General features: G+C 61.4%; 1 protein-coding gene across 1 annotated transcript in view; it reads right to left on the reverse strand.

Moving 5' to 3' along the window:
• Positions 1-1070: 1070 nt before the first annotated feature.
• PEPD (peptidase D) overlaps positions 1071-15558 on the reverse strand; it is a 119868-nt gene continuing 105380 nt past the window's right edge. Inside the window, exons 12-15 of the mRNA XM_052656736.1 lie at positions 13346-13494; positions 5443-5627; positions 2021-2212; positions 1071-1596 (exon numbers count right to left, since the gene is read on the reverse strand). Of these exons, the coding sequence (XP_052512696.1) occupies positions 1459-1596; positions 2021-2212; positions 5443-5627; positions 13346-13494 (664 nt within the window). The 3' untranslated portion in view covers positions 1071-1458. The remainder of the gene's footprint in view (positions 1597-2020; positions 2213-5442; positions 5628-13345; positions 13495-15558) is intronic.

Here is a 15558-nt window from a genome sequence, read left to right on the forward strand (position 1 = left end):
ATTAGGGAACATATCTGCTTGTCAGCAGGAAACCTTAAAAACTGGATGTTACAAATCTTATAACTTATAAAAAAGAGTGATTTGAAACGAATACTGCTTTATTTTAATGAGGCCACATCGCAAGCACTTTCGTATTATTGGCATAGAAGGAATCAGTCTGTACTCCTCTCCTCAGTAACTTAAAAACAGCCTCTGGCGTGGGCTATGGTTTCTCCATCCTGTCAAGGTTTCATCTGTGACATCTGTCCTCACCTGCCCTTCACCTTGGCTCAGAAATTCCCAGATGTGCAGACAACCCTGGGATGGTGTGCAGGATTCTAGAAGCTGGCTGCAGAGTGGGGGTGGGTCTGGGGGACCGTGGGAAGGCTGAGCAAGCAGAGGAAGGCCAGGTGTCTGGCCACTGGCAGGGACTGAGCCAGGGCCCGGGCGGCTCCAGTGCCTCCAAGTGGAGCTCGGCCAGTGGGCTTCCACTCGTGGGAGACAAGTGGACTCAGCAAGCGTGGAAGGAGCGAGAGAGCCCACCTTTGCCACGGTGCTGCCTGCCGCGGGAGTCTCTCTCAAATAGATGCTGGCTTTACTAGCATACCTACAGGAAAAGGAGACGAAGGACAAGGAGTCGGCAAGTCTCAGGTTTTCAGGTCACTGTGCTTTAAGTGCTGCGCAGTCCTGGCCACGTCGGGAACCCAGCTTTGAGGCGGTGCCTCGTGCGTGTTCAGTCACGTCTGTGCCCCATGGGTTGTAGTCCACCCGGCTCCTCCGTCCATGGGATTTTCCAGGCAAGAATACCAGAGTGGGTTGCCGTTCCCTTCTCTGGAGAATCTTCCCAACCCCAGGATCGAACCCGCATCTCCTGCGTCCCCTGCATTGCCAGGTGGATTCTTTACCACTGAGTCACCCATATCAAAAAGGCTTCTTACTCTACGGTCCGCCTTTGCACCTGTGTGGAGGCAAAAAAACCCCACCTACACATTTGGGCCCCCAGAGGGCTCTGCAGGGTCACTTCCCAGGTCCAAGCATGTGTTCATCTGCAAAGGGAAAAAGAATGGGGGGTGGGGGGATGGGCACAAAGGTCCATTTTAGAAAATCTTTTATTGCAAATTCCATTCTGTGTATTGACCTGAGAGAAAACATCCTGAGCAGAATACAAATGACAGCAAAATACACATTTAGTTGCTAGTAAAGAGAACGGAATTATTGAAAATAACATGATAATTAAAAATTAGCATTCTAAAAGCCGCTGTCACTCAAGCAAAGTAAAGACATTTAGATGAAGGGTGTGATCCCACAGAAGAGGAGTAAGAAAGTTTCTTCAGGGAAACAGCAGATTGGGCTTGATCAAAGGCCGATGATGTCATGTGTGATTTCTGAGCACCACTGGGGCTCACCAGCAGGCCTCCCTTCACGAAGCAACTTGCGAGGCAGGGGCCTAGCCCCCTACCCTGGGGCACACCCGTGGCTCTACTTGGGGCCAGAGAAGGGAGCAAAGGCCTTGTCCTGGCCCGCCATGCACGCTTCTACCTCCTCCACCGTGCGGGGCACGCAGGTCAGCAGCTCCATGCCAGTGTCAGTCACCACAACGTCCTCCTCGATCCGGACCTGGGCAGATGGACGAACACTCGTTATCTCTGAGCTGCCCTTGCGTGCGTAGTTTGAGCATCAGGCCCCACAGCTCCAGGCTGAGTGGGAAGAGCCCTTTCTGCGGAGTGGGCTGCATGGCCTGGGATGGGGAGCTGGCCTCCAGGCCACTGTGGGCAGCCTCCCCCAGGACATCTGCTGCTCCACCCCGCTACCCCGGCTTGCCCCCTGCCAGGTGGCCCCTGCCAGGCAGTCCCTGGAGCGGGCAGGAGTTTTGTAGGAATCTGTGTCACTTGTGTTGAGGGCCGGTGACAGACCATGAGAAAGGGTGGGCCAGGTGTCTCTCGAGTGAGAAGAGTCGATTGTGCCTCCTGTCCTGGAGGACAAAGACGTGACAGGTGTAGAGGGAAGGGAAGGGGGTGTTCTGGGAGCAATCAGCACTTACCCCACCAAAACCACGGAAGCGCTGCAGGACCTCACGGTTAAAGAAGCAGGCGCGGGCAGGGTCAGCCAGGGCCTCATCCAGGAGGTGGTCGATGAAGTAGATGCCCGGCTCCACGGTGAGCACCATGCGTGGTTCCAGGTGCCGGGCAGTGCGCAGGCGCCGCAGGCCGGGCTCGTCAATCCGGTCCACACCCTGGGGGGATGGTGCAGGGAGAGGGCAGTGAGGGGGTACCCAGGAGGGCGCAGCCCCAGGCCAGGGCCACCACCTCAATGGTAGGCAGACAGAAACAGGCGAGCGTGCAGGGCACCCGCCTGTCTGTGCAGGCATCTATCTACATGCGGGGCTTGGCTCCAGCCCCTTGGGTCCCCCTGGAGTCGCAGGAGGCTCTGTGACCTCGGGGGTCTCCAGCTCACATTCGGACTTACTGGCAGTCCACGGTCCTTCAGATAAAGCCCTCTGTTCTCTGCACGCTCCCCTAGATTTCTCATGTCCCTGCCCCTTGTCACCCCTAGAACTGTGCCCCATGGACACTCGTGCACACACCCAAGGCACGCTGCCCCTGCTGACCCAGGGGGCTGGCTGGGGGTCTGGTTGCCTCACCCAGGCCCTCTCCCCGCCAGGGGAGCAGTTGAAGCCAAACCTGTGAAGCCAAAAAAGCTCTTAGGAGGCTGCAGGGCCTCCCAGGCTGCATCTTTCTTCCAGGCAGCTGGTTTCCAGGCACAGTGGAAACCAGCTCTGAAGCGCTGGGCCTGGCTCCCTACAAGCTGAGAGGCCCAGGTCTTCCATGTGGCTTTCCAGGGGAGGGACAGGTGCTGTCAGCGGGACACCAGCCCTGGCTCGTGTGCACAGATGCACCCACCCCGTGTGCATGGCCTGGGATTGCGGCCTGCGAGGAGCACACGGGGCAGCTCCGCACCACGCCCGTGTGCTGGGCCTCCGCTGGGCCACGGGGGACTGGCTCTCAGCTGTCCCCCAGCACTCACATGGGCGTGGCCGACGGGGCAGGTGGCACCTAGGACACTTGCAGAAATCTCCCTGCTTCCCCAAGTCCTGGAGGCATCCGTTCGGCCCTTGGCCAAGACCTGGGAGCAAGCGGGCAGCAGGCATGCTTTCTGGTCGGCCTCTGGGCTTGCTCTGCCCTGCTCGTGGCTCTATACTGGAAGCCCAGCTGCTGGAGATGGAACTGTCATTTCTGACTGTTTGGGGGCCAAGAACATCAGACTTCAATTAGTGGTTCATGTAAGGTAACCAGAAACGGGCTGGCTCAGCCTCCATCCATGGCTGGGCACAGCAGGGAAGGCTGTGACCGTGATTCCACGAGGCCGGGTACAGCGGGGCCCTGTGTGCACGGCCACCCTGGCCAGGTGTGAGCTAGGCTGGGATGGAGGTGACGAGGGGACACCAAGGTCCTGTGACCCCTGGGCACAGACGCCCGTCTGGTGTGGTACCTGACCCACAGTACTATGCGCCTGGAGCGTCTGGGCAGGAGGGCAGGGGGCGCAGGAGGGCACAGTCTGGGATGACGGTCCCTGTGCTCAGGTGAGAGGTGCGGGGAGTTGGGTAGTAGGGGCCTATCTCCTGCTATCTGAAGCCTGCATCTGCCCCCTGGGCAGCCCCTCCCCTCCCTTCCCTTCATGCTGCCCCCAAAAGCCAACCCTTTCTTTCCAAGGCTGTCAAAGTCAGGGGTCTGGCGGAGGCAGAGAGCTGATGAGGTCTTGCCTCCCTGATCTCCTTGGTGGCTGTGGGGCTGCGCCAAGGGTGGGGGGTTTGCTCAAACTTGTATAGACGGCCTTCTCTCCAGAAGATTTCAGGACCACCGCTCAGACTGGGGGTGAGGGATGAATGGAATGGATCCTGGGGGGCACAGGAGGATGTGCCTGCCCTCACCCACTGACTATGACCCCTGCGGAGCACTCGCTCCCAGGAGTCTGCCCTATAGGCCTCACCAAGGACGGCCAGATCAGGGCTGGGAGAAGGATGGAGGCAGGGCTGAGTAGGGAGAAGACCCCATGAAGGGGAGAGGCCGAGCCCCTCAGGCCTGGGGCCTTCAGCCTTGTTGGGGGTGGGGGGACCATGCCCACGCCGGGTCCGCGCCGGCTTCCGCTTGGGCTCAGGGCTTGACGGGGCCTCCGCTGCACTGGGCTCCAGGCAGAGGAGACCCAGATGTGTCTGTAAGCCTGAAATAAAACAAATGACTTTTATAGGAAAAGCCATATTTTTTCCACAATGTTTATCTGTCAGAAGAATAGACTCCGTGAGCACAAAGGGCCGCTTACTGGAAAAGATGAAAACAGTTTGCTGCCAATTTTCTCTGGTGGAAAAAAAAGCGCTTTGGCGACTAATGAATAACGAACCTCAGTTAACAATGTCTGGAAGGCTCTGCTCTTGGCTCCCTGCGTGCAGTGTGATGGATAGAAATTAGGAAATTAAAACTGATTTTGTTTCTCCAAATTTAACTGTTTACACTTGAGGAAAAAAATAATTGAATAATAATGCTTCTCTTGAGCAATTTCCCCCCCCCAAAAATCGTTCTTAGAGCTTTCAAAATACCCTGCAGCTAAGGGGCCAAGCCATCTTGGCTAACTGGCTGGTGGGCCCCAGGGCGTGCACCGATTGCATAATCCACCCCCCTGTGCTTCGGGCACCCGGCCAGAAGGCAGGGCAGGCTCACCCCCACCCAGTGGCTGGTGGAGGCTGCAGCCACCTGCCCAGCAGAGCCTCCTGAAGCCTCAAGCTTTGTCTGGGTGGTCCTTTCAAGGGTCGGTCAGTAGGAGGGGGAGGGGAAGGCCTGGCCTGGAGATGCCCACACAAGCCTCTCTGTCCCGCTGAGCATGCCTCCTGGCAACGAGGAGGCCATGGGGGCCCTGTTGGCCCAGGCATCTGGGGGGACAGAAGCTGTACCAGGAGAGGGTGGTGTTAGGACTTGCAAGGGGCGCTGGGCTCAGCTTGTCCCAGGATGGACCGGCCACCAGCCTGAGGAGCCTCGTCACACCTGATGAATGAAGCCAGAGGCAGGACATCACTGAGACCCAGCTTTGGGGCTCCCACGGCCCTCTGGGGACCCCGTGCACTGCACACTTTCAGGGCAGGTACTGCCCCCAGCATGTAGCCCTGGGCCCTGTGCAGAGCACACCCACTGCCCGCCAAGTTCTGTGGAGGCGGCCACCAGGGGAGACGCCTTCATGTAAGGACCAGGGCCCTTGGGCATGGGGGGCGGGGGCCAGGGCAATAACCTGGGTCGGGATCAATCCCTGGATGAAGGGGGAGGAGAGGTAGCAGGCCTTGCCAAAACCCCAGTCCTTCTCATCCTGCCTGTCCCCTATGCTGTGGCCATGTCCCAGAGCCCCACCCCACCCCCAGGGAGGGCTAGGCTCAGCTCCAGCTCACAGGCAGGCCGCTTGGGCCGACGCGCCCACACTGACCTCGGGGTAGCCTCCCACGTCGTGCACGTCGAGGCCCAGAAAGTGGCCAAGCCCGTGAGGCATGAACACGGCTCCCAGGTGGACCTGGACCATGGCGTCCACGCTGCCGGTCAGGAGGCCAATGCGGGTCAGCTCCTCCAGGTGGATGCGGTCGGCCAGGCGGTGCATGTCGGGCCACCAGACACCTGGGGCTCAGGAGGAGGCTGCAGTGAGCTGCGGCCTCTGGCAGCCTGGCCAGAGCTTCCCAGGGCAAGGTTGCGGAGGACACAGGAAGCCCTTGCACTGGCTGAGGCCAGGGAGCCTGGAGGCAAGGGGCAAGAGCCATGTGGCCCAGGCGGCCCCCTGGCAGGGCTCTGTTAGTGCAGCTCTGGACTTGAGACCCCTCCTCTCTCTCCACTGTGCCCTCGGGGCCAGCCTCCTCTCACCCACGGTCACCCGCAGGGGCCCAGCTCCTGTTGTGTCTGCTCCTAGGGCCAGGGGAGCCCAGTAAAATCTTTGGCATCAGGAAGAGAAAAGCATGTGTCCCCAAGAGCCGATGTGGGGCCACCTCGGTGAGCCTCAAACGGAGGCTCAGGTGGGGGTGGGGGAGGGGCGTCCTTGCACACCCCCACATGGGGGGCTGAATCCTCCTTGGAGCTGCGGTGGGGAGCGAAGGTCTCTGGGGTGAAGGTGCAGCCGGCACAGCCTCACCGGCAAACCGGCAGGGGTCTGTGGCCCTGTGGCTACCAGCACCAGGTGACCATCTCTGTGGTAGCCCAGATGTCCAAACCCTGGGCTCTAATCCAGCTCATCGAGGCCCCATGTTTCTGGGGCAAAAGTCACCATGGAGAGCGTCCCCAGGCACTGAGTTCTGAGGACTGCAGGCTCTTCGGAGCTGCCTGGCCCTCAGGGAGGCCCTGAGGGGCTGGAGCCTCAGGCCCTCAGGAAGCGGCCTCCAGGAGCCTCGCTGTCACTGGGGCGCGGCCGCCTTGCCCACTGGGCCTCCACGGAGCGAGGGCACCACGTGCTCAGACTGAGCACAAGAACCGAGGCTGGCAATGCTCCCTGCCCTGCCTTATGAGGGCAGAGTTGGGGACAGGCCATGTGCCAGCCAAGGCCAGCGGCCATGGGACAAACAGGGCCAGGAGGACAGAGTGGGACCTGCACCCAGAGAGGGTGGCCAGGGCTAGGCCCTGTGGCCCCTCCATGTGGGGGGTTACCCTGGCTCTCAAGGGGCTGCTCAGCCATGCCCTGATGATCTTGGCTGCAAGAGGGGAGCACTGGGATTCCATACCCCAAGGGGCCTTGCTGGACCCTGCACTGGTGAGGGGTGGGCCACCAGGATCTGAGCCTCTGGGGCTGACAAGGAGCAGATGATGGGCCCAAGGGGTAGAGGGAGATGAGACACAAGCCCTCCTCTTTCAGACACTTGCTGGGCACCAGTCCCCCAGGTGTCCCCCTACCCTGCCAGAGATAGTGGGGTCATGTTTGGGATCTTGAGCTGGCTAGAGGCCCGGGGCTGATCCAACCTCCTGAACCCCCAGGACCCAGGGTCTGAGCTGGTGGTGCTGTACCCTGATCACCAGGCAGTGGCTAGTCCCCAGCACAAGATACAGGGAGGCCAAGGGTGGAGGAAGCCCAGTCTTGTCCAGATACACAGCCCCCTTGGAGTCCAGCCCTGTTCTATCTGCCCCAGCCCATGAAGTGGGTGTGGCATCCTGGGGTCTGGAGTCTGGTTACGACAACCACGTGGCTGGGTCTGCACTCCTGGGGGTGGAGCCAGCGTGGGGAGCTTTTCTCTGATGGTTTGGCATCCTGAAATAGAGACCTGGTTAACCAGGTCCCAGCTAGGCTGCTCACATGCTGTGTGGCCTAGGCAGGCCTTCACCTCCGGGAGCCTCAGACACTTCCTTTGTCAAAGAACGACACTGGCTGCAGAAGCTGGCTGTAGAGGCTCTGGCATCTACTGGGGACTGGCTCACTAAGCTCCCCCAAACTGCCACTGTTCATCCATCACTTGTGGCCAGTCAGACCGTAGGTTCGACACTTTATGATCAGTGCGTCCCTGGGGCAGAAGCCAAGCCTGCCCAGCCTCGGCCACCGCTCTTTTCCTAAGATTGACTCACCCACCTTGCCCTCCTCGGGCCAGGGACCGCTGCTTCAGAAGCACACCAAGGTCCCTGCACAGAGCCGGCTGGCCTGTGACCCTCCTGCTCGAGGTCTCAGTGTACACATCAGCCCCTCCCGGAATGACCTCCCCCATCACAACTGCTCTGCTGTCCCGGCCACTACTGTCTGCACCTTGTTCCGGGCACAAGTACGCTCACTTGCTTCTCGGGTCTCTCCACCAGGAGGGCGGCTGCCTCTCCAGGGCACACCACGGCCTGGCAGAGAGGGTGCTGGTCCAGGGGTGGGCATGCAGCGCGCTCTTTCCTAAGGCCCGCCCCTGCCCACGGTCTCTTGGGGGCCTAAGAGTAAGCCCCCAAGTAATCCTGCAAACTCTCCGATCACTCGGCTTGGCCCCCGGGACCTGGGAAGGGCCGATGCCCCAGGGCAGCTCCATCTCTCGTGGGCAGGGCCTTTTCAGGTCGCCAAGCGAGAGGCCCGGGAAGCAGGCTGACTTCAAACCTGGCTACCTTCCACGGCGAGGGGCTGTGGTCTCGGCCGGGCCCAGGCAGCGGGTGGGAATCAGGTATAAATCAAGCTCCGCGCTGGCAGCTCGGCTCCCCTCTTGTCCTCGCAGCCCCTTATGGGGGCCGGACGTGCAGGCCCCGGCGGTCCCCGCGGCGCCTCTAGTCTTCCTCGCCTGTGCGCCCTTGGGGAAGGCCGTGCACACGGCTCTCTTGGCCGGGAGTGGGAGTTTCTGCCTGTGTGTGGTTAGGGTTGTGACAGTGATTAAACCTCCAGCAACTTGGCCCCAGTGTCTGGCCCGGATGGTGGTTACGACACCCACGGCCAGGGCAGGGGCCCCTGAGATGAGTGGAGGTTACTGTCCTCGGGCTAGGCTGCAGGGGTGGGCATAGGCCAGAGGGTCTCCCTGCCTGCCTAAGGCCCCAACGCCCCAGCTCCTCGACCTCTGCAGCCCGTGGGCACCTCTAAGCCTACGGGTCTGGCCAGGAGCATCGGGGTTCCCCCAAGCCTACTCACACTGGGGATAATGCACAGAGATCGCGCTGCAGAGACCGGGTCATCGGCCCTGCCTGCCCTCCCACCACCAGCAAGCACCAAATCTCATCCTCTCTTCCCAAAACCTCTTCTGACCCCGATGCCTCCATGGGCCCCCACCTCTCCCGGACCCCTGCCTGGCTCCTCCCCACTCCTCACCCCCACTGCCTCCTGTACATGGCCGGGACACTGGGCCATCTCTTTGGAGCACGGGTCAGACCAGGCCAGTTCCGGCCCCAAGGACTGAGCCCCAAGCTCCTTGGCCTGGCTTCCCTCTCCAGGTTCATCCCCACCCACTCCTGAGGTGCCCCTGTGCCTCCCACCTGCCATTCTCTCAGCTGGGACACCTCATCTTCCCAGTCTCACTCCCCTGCCTCCTGTGGGCCTCTGTGTTGAGGCTTTCTCCAGGAAGCCCTCCCTGATTGCCTCTTCCTTTGCTGCCCGAGCTAGGCAGGGGACGGTTTCTGAAACCTGAGAAGGCGGGGCCCACGCCCTGCTCCGAGTCTGACAACCACGTGGCCTGACCGGGAGCCCAGCCTCCCTGTGGCTCTCTTGCAGCCAGTGCGGTGACTTGATGGGCCCAGGATTCGCCTGTGCCCCCAACCCCACTCCTCTGTGCTCTCAGGCCCAGGGCAGCATGGCGGCATCTGCATTTTGCACCGTACCACCTGCCTTTTGGGTCAGAGGGACCTGAGTCCTGGTGCCCAGGTCCCACTATGTACCCCGAGCAGCCTCAAGTCACCGACTGGTCTTTGTGCCCACCTGGCCCCATCGGACCACACCTTCCCCTGATGGGCTGGGAGCCTGCTGGGCCTGCTGCCTGGGCTGGCTTCTGGGAGCCTCAGCAGCATCCATCATGGTCTTGAGGCCTCCTGCCCAGAGCGTGATAGCCCTGGGGGCTCCGAGGCCCGGAGCCGAGCTGGGAAGGCAGCGGAGGGCCCCTTGAGCTACATCCTCACAGCCCATCCAGACAAAGAGCTCACTTCATCTGAAGACAATGGCCCTCGGGGGATGACCACGCGCCAGGCCCTGGGGGTGCAGGAGGGAAGGCTCAGGGCTGGGGTCCCAGGGCAGGCCCCGCGGGCTGCAGGGAAGTGTCTGGCAGGCCACGCTGGCGCGGGGAGGAGGGCTTCCAGCCCACCCCGCCACACAGCCCTGCCTGCTGCCAAGACCTCGGGGGACGGACTCACCCTGCAGGAGGGCAGGGGCAGCACGCGCCTGGGCAGCAGGCGCCACGATGCTGAGTTAAGTATGACCGCCCCATGCGGTCCCTGTGTGGTCCCCCACCCCAAACCCTGGCAGAGAGGCCGGGGGGGCGGGAACTCACCCACTGCCCTTTAGCCAGCAGAGGGGCCTCTCTCAGGCCAGAGGGGGGACACAGGGCCTTTACCAAGCACAGTCCTGGCTGTGCTGGTTTCTGCCCTAGGGCACTCCTGGTCTGCATGGCATGCTGTCCCACCGGCTCTGCCTGCTGGGCCTCTGTGTCCCGCACCATCTCTAAGGCGAGGCCTCAGGGGAGCCCAGACACTGCAGCCCCTGCCCCCACCAGGGAGGGAGGCAAAGCTGGCAAAGGGACCCTGACCAGAGTCTGCAGAACGACCAGCCTTGCCCTGTCCGGCGGCCAGCTCGGGCACTGGCTCTGGTCCCCACCCTGCCCACAGCACCTCCTCCTCTCATGGGGGCCGGGTGTCCCATCAGCAAGCCCACGGGAGCCCATGGAGACAAGTGGCCGGCCCAGGATGGGCGCCTGCCCTGACGAGGAAGCCTTGGAGAGATTTGCTTGCATGGGCCAGAAGCCCGCACGTGGCCTCTGCATCTACCCCCCGACCTCGCCAAGGGGCCAGTGAGGCTGGTGTTTCCCCCAGGTGCCGCCACTGCCTGGCCGGCCCTGCTGCTCTCTCATGCAGCCTCTGGGCGAGCTCAGCCCTCCTTCCCAGGCTGCGTCTGAGTGGGGGCGGGGACACTCCCCTGCCCCTGCCGCCGACCCCAGGCCTGCCTCCCTCAGTCCCGGAGCTGTACCCCGGGACCCCTGTGTGCCCTAAGCACTGGCCCCTGCCTCTCCTCTGGGCATCTCACTGTGACCCTGGCTGTCTCTATTCACTAGTCCCTGGAAGGTGCAGGAAGCAGTCACACAGTCTCTGAGGGTGTTTGTCTTGGCCCAGGAGCCAAGCCCACAAACCAGGGGCATTTCCGCTAGGACTGGGCACGGGGCTGACCTGGCCATGGCCTTTGTGCTACTATGGGGACCTACCCCCGTCTGAGGGCAACTCTGTGAGCACAGGACCCCTGGCCTGCCAGGCCTGCCTGGCACGCGACCCCCAGGGAACAGTGTGTCGCAGTCTTGAAGTATGGGGTAGGGGGCTCGCTGGGGGCTCCGCTTCATCCCTACCGCCCCCCACCCACGGGAACCTCGAGGCCCCAGTGCAGGCCAGGCCTGTGCCCCGCTGAGTGCTGGGGGAGGCCTGCCTCACAGTCCTCAGGGACCATCTTGGCTGAGTCTGGCCTGGCAGGGCCTGAAGGCTTGTAACCGCCCCCAAAGTCACATGGCTAGCCAATCCCATAGGACCCTGGTGCTGGGACCATGCACCAGGCCCTTTTCAGTGCAACATGTGGCCCCGGGGACTTGTCTGTGGACCTGGCCACTTTCTGAGCAGAAGTGGGGTTGCTTTGTTGGTCGACTGAGCCGGCCAGGACACCAGCCGGCCAGGACACATAGATCCTGCCCAGGACCCAGCAGGTTTGCCTGTGGGTGGGTGGGGTCTCCCTGGCCCCATCCCAGCACAGGTATGGGTCTAAGCTGGGCCAGGAGTGTGAAGCCTGGAGCTCTCAGGTAAGCAAAGACTCCCAGGGGAGACACTGTCCTTCCAAATCCCTACCTGCTCAACATCCCGCCAACCTTTCCCTGCAACCACCGCCATGCCTCAGCCTCACTGCCTGCCCCAGTCTCCAGTGTGGAGTTTGGCAGCAGCTTTCCACCCTCTGTACCACAGCCTGGAGCCGGGCTCAGGTCCACACAGGTCCCTCTATGCTCCTGGAGGGATCTGCCATGGGCTGTGGGCGCACCAGGGTCTTGGGGCCGCGCACCTCCATGCGTTCAGCCTTTTGCTGCACGAGAAGCACTTATCACTTAAACAACCGATGTTCAAAGCTGAACAGAACCTTCTACTCCTTCTCTCCCTGGGGTAACACAAGGATATAAGGGGAGGAGAAGATGGTGCCCCTTACTTGGGGTGACAGCTCCACACAGGCAGAGTTTTACAGGTAACAGGTGCCATGTACCAGGGTTTAAAGGTCAGAAAGTATAAAAGGCTCCTGGGGAGCACCCTCCCTCCTCGCCGCGCCCCACCCGTCTGTCTGGCTCCCTTCCTGCCCCTCCCCCCGTGGATTTACAAGCACTTGTGAATCCATGTTCTCACTGCCCTCGCCCTCTTTATCACCTTTTGTGAATTCACCCCCTCCTGCACTGCTCTGTCTTTATGCAACAGTCCGCCCTGGAAATGTCCACATTAACCCCTACCTAGAGAGAACTGCTGCCTTTTAAACAGCGCAAGATGCTGTTTTCTTGTGCAGCTGCTATACCGGGCCAGTCCTGTGGATGCTGTCGCCTGTAAGGAGCTGAGCTTTCAGGCTTCCTTCCTCGGCTCCTTTCTCGGGTGTGTCTGAGTTCCTCATCTTTGGACTCATCTGATCACCAGGCTTTGTTCCCGCCGGACCAGTGAGAGTGCAGGCCCATCACCCCTCCCTGGCTCCCTGGCCTCTGGTGGCCCCAGCACTGGATGGGGGCATCTGGAAAGCCCTGCTCACAGTTTGCCTCCTCTGAAGGCGGCAGCTGCTGATGAACCCTCACAAGCAGCACCTGGCCAGCAGCAACTGGACACGGGGTGGCAGGGGCTCCAGGCTGAGCCGTCAGATTCTGGGCCCTCAAGGGGCCACACTTGGGCCTTTATAGTTTAGGGGCTCAGGATCTTTCCTACTTTTTCCCTTTGTAAATACAGTAAATTTCCTACATACAAATGAGTTCAGTTCTGACGTGTTCGTGAAGTCCAACCAAGTTAGCCCAGGTACCTGACTTTTATAGACCATGCCAGACATGTGAACTAATTTGTGTGACTGGACATGTGCACACACACTGGCATCTTTGAGAGCTTGCAACTTGAAGGTTCATGTGTTGGGGACTGCCTGTAAAAGTTCCATGGAGAAATACAAGTCTGACCGCCACAGTCCCCCTGATTCTGGTATGAACTCGGAGTCCAGCCTTCAAGGCCTGTCAGGCCAGGTCCTCAGATGGCCCCACAGCCTCTGCTCATCACTCCCCACACACCAGAGAGACACTCAGCTCCTGCCCACCCAAGCGCAGCCACAAGTGAGGGTGCTCCACGCGCAACCAGAGGCGAGTGTCCACACTGCCAAGACCTCGCTGGAGCAGCCACTGCTGTGCGACAGGGAAGAGGACATGCTGACACCCCAGCGGCCAGTGTGGGCAGGGAGACGTGCAGGGGGAGGAGGTCGGAGGGGACAGGGGGTGGCCTCGGGCTGAGCTCCCTGAACCCCTCAGCCGTCTCTGCTTGGTGGCCAGCCCCCTTTTCCAGGAGTGATGCTGGGGACCTGCTAGCATCTGGAGCCTTACTGAGCGTGAGCGGTGGGGACAGAGCCGGGCTGCTGCAGAGCGCCGGCCCCGCTTCTCAGAAGTGCCCCGCCCCTGGCCACCGGCATCCCCGTGCCAGGTGGTCCTCCCCCCAGGCCCCGCCCCTGCCCTCACCTGGCTTCATGGCACTCATGACAGCCCGGCAGCTCCGCAGCACCGCCTCATAGATGGCCTTCTGGTCTGGGGTGAACTTGCCGTTGGCGGGGAAGGAGCACGTGATGTCAGAAGCGAAGCAGTAATATTCACCGCCCATGTCGAACACGCTGCCAGGAGAGTGGGGCATAAGGCCGGTGGGACATCGGGGGACACCTGCGCCCCCTCAGCCACGCTTCCCTCCTGCCTGGCACTTAAGGCCGCTGAACCAGACTTCTTGCAACACGGCCTGTGCAGAGAGCAGTGTGGGGCCCTCCTACCCGCTGTCTCCTCACGGTGCGCAAGGAGTAAAGGACCCAGGGGCACCTCGGGAGGCTCCCGCTCCAGAGCAGGAAGGTTGGGGGGAACGTGGTTGCCCACACACCACACCCTCATGGCCCCTGCTGACCAGGCCCCTGGATGCCTGGCTGTGGGACTCCTTGAGGGAGGCGTGGAGGTATCCCCAGGCCCCCACCTGCCACCTGGCCTCCACACAGGCACCCTGACAGCACCACCTCCCCCAGGGGCCATCCTGCACCCAGCATGGGCACAGCTGCAGCCCACAGGGCAATGCTCAGGGGAGCCGGATGGGACCTCAGGACAGATGCCCCTGCCTGACAGAAGGCGTGGGCTGAGCCGCGGCGCCCGGCTCTCACCACCCCAAGGACCCCAGCGAAAACCCAGCCAACGGCTCTGCTCTAGTTCTGAGGTCCCCTTGGTCCAAGGAGCGTGGTCCTCTCCTTGCTGGGTGGTGGTCGGGGGCAGTGTGCTCTGCCAGGGCGTGGCCAGCCAAGTGCCCGACTTGGGGGCTGCCTGGCCTCCAGCTTCCCTGGGTCACAGAGCAGAGACCTGGAGGCACAGAGGCAGGCATGGAGAGTGTGGGAGGAAGGGAGAAGTGGGAGCTGGGAGCCCCTGACAGCAGAGGCAGGGCGGCGCTGGGACAGACAGCAGGCTGCTGAGTCAGGAGGCTGGGCCGCTGGGCTGCCCTCTGGACACCCCGTGACAGGGCCCCGAGTCGCGGGGCTGGGCCGGAGTGCGGGGAGCCAGCTCCCACACCCTCACCGCCTGGCCCTACTGTCAAGGGCAGGTGAGAATCCTGCTTCCCGCACCCTCCACACGGAGATAACATAAAATGAGGGAGGGGTTGCTGGTTCCAAGCTTGGCTCTCACCAGGGCACCCACAGAGAGGAGTGGGGTGCCCAGAACGAGCAGCCTCCCTGTCCTGTCCCCTCACCAGCAGGACAGACAGCGGGCCCAGAGCTGGACCATCATGAGGTCAGGGTCAAGTCATAATGCTGATGGTGACAAGACAGACTGGGGGACAACAGTTCAGCCTCAGGCCCAGGCCCCTGCCGTACCTTCGGAACTAGGGACCAGGAGACGGGAGGGGTGGAGGGGTTGGCGCTGCCGTCTCTGTGCCTGGCTCCGCCCCGTGGGGAGCAGTCTGCAGCCACTGTTGGAAAATTGGAGCCCCAGGGCAGAGCCACACCTGCCGTGCAAAGAGCCTCTCAAACCCCAATTCTGAGCTTCCCTGATAGCTCAGTGGTGAAGAGTCTGCCTGCCAACGCAGGAGACACGGGTACGATCCCTGGTCTGGGAAGATCCCACATGCCTCGGAGCAGCTAAGCCTGTGCGCCGCGACTACCGAGTCTGTGCTCTAGAATCCAGGAGTCGCAACTGCCTAAGTCGGTGTGCCCTAGAGCCCGTGCTCTGAAACAAGAGAAGCCACCGCAATGAGAAGTCCTCGCATAGCAACTAGAGAGTAGACCCCGCTTGTCACAACTCGAGAAAAGCCCACAAAGCAATGAAGACCCAGCGCAGCCAAAAATAAAGAAACAAAATTATTTGTTTGAAACCCTCAAATTTCAGTGGTGAACATGACAGCTCCACCTGCATTCCAGGAGCTGCCTGCGTGCCTGTCTCAGGGGACCTCCACCCCGAGCAACTGGCCCTACAGGTGGAGCCAGGGGCCAGCCATGCGGCCTGACGGCAGCAATAGGGAATCCATAGAAACAGGATTGTTTCTAAAGGAAGATCATGAATGCTCGGGATCTCAAGACGCTCTGCTGAAAGTCGAAGTCCCCAGTCGGGCACTTTTTAATCTCCTGTCTTTTTCCAACAGTGGCAAAAGACCATAAACAGCGTCAACAGTGCAAGAAGCACCGGGTAACAACTCAGGTGATTCTCAGGTGGTG

The sequence above is a fragment of the Budorcas taxicolor genome, chromosome 18 (assembly GCF_023091745.1).
Source record: "Budorcas taxicolor isolate Tak-1 chromosome 18, Takin1.1, whole genome shotgun sequence".
Lineage (NCBI taxonomy): Eukaryota > Metazoa > Chordata > Mammalia > Artiodactyla > Bovidae > Budorcas > Budorcas taxicolor.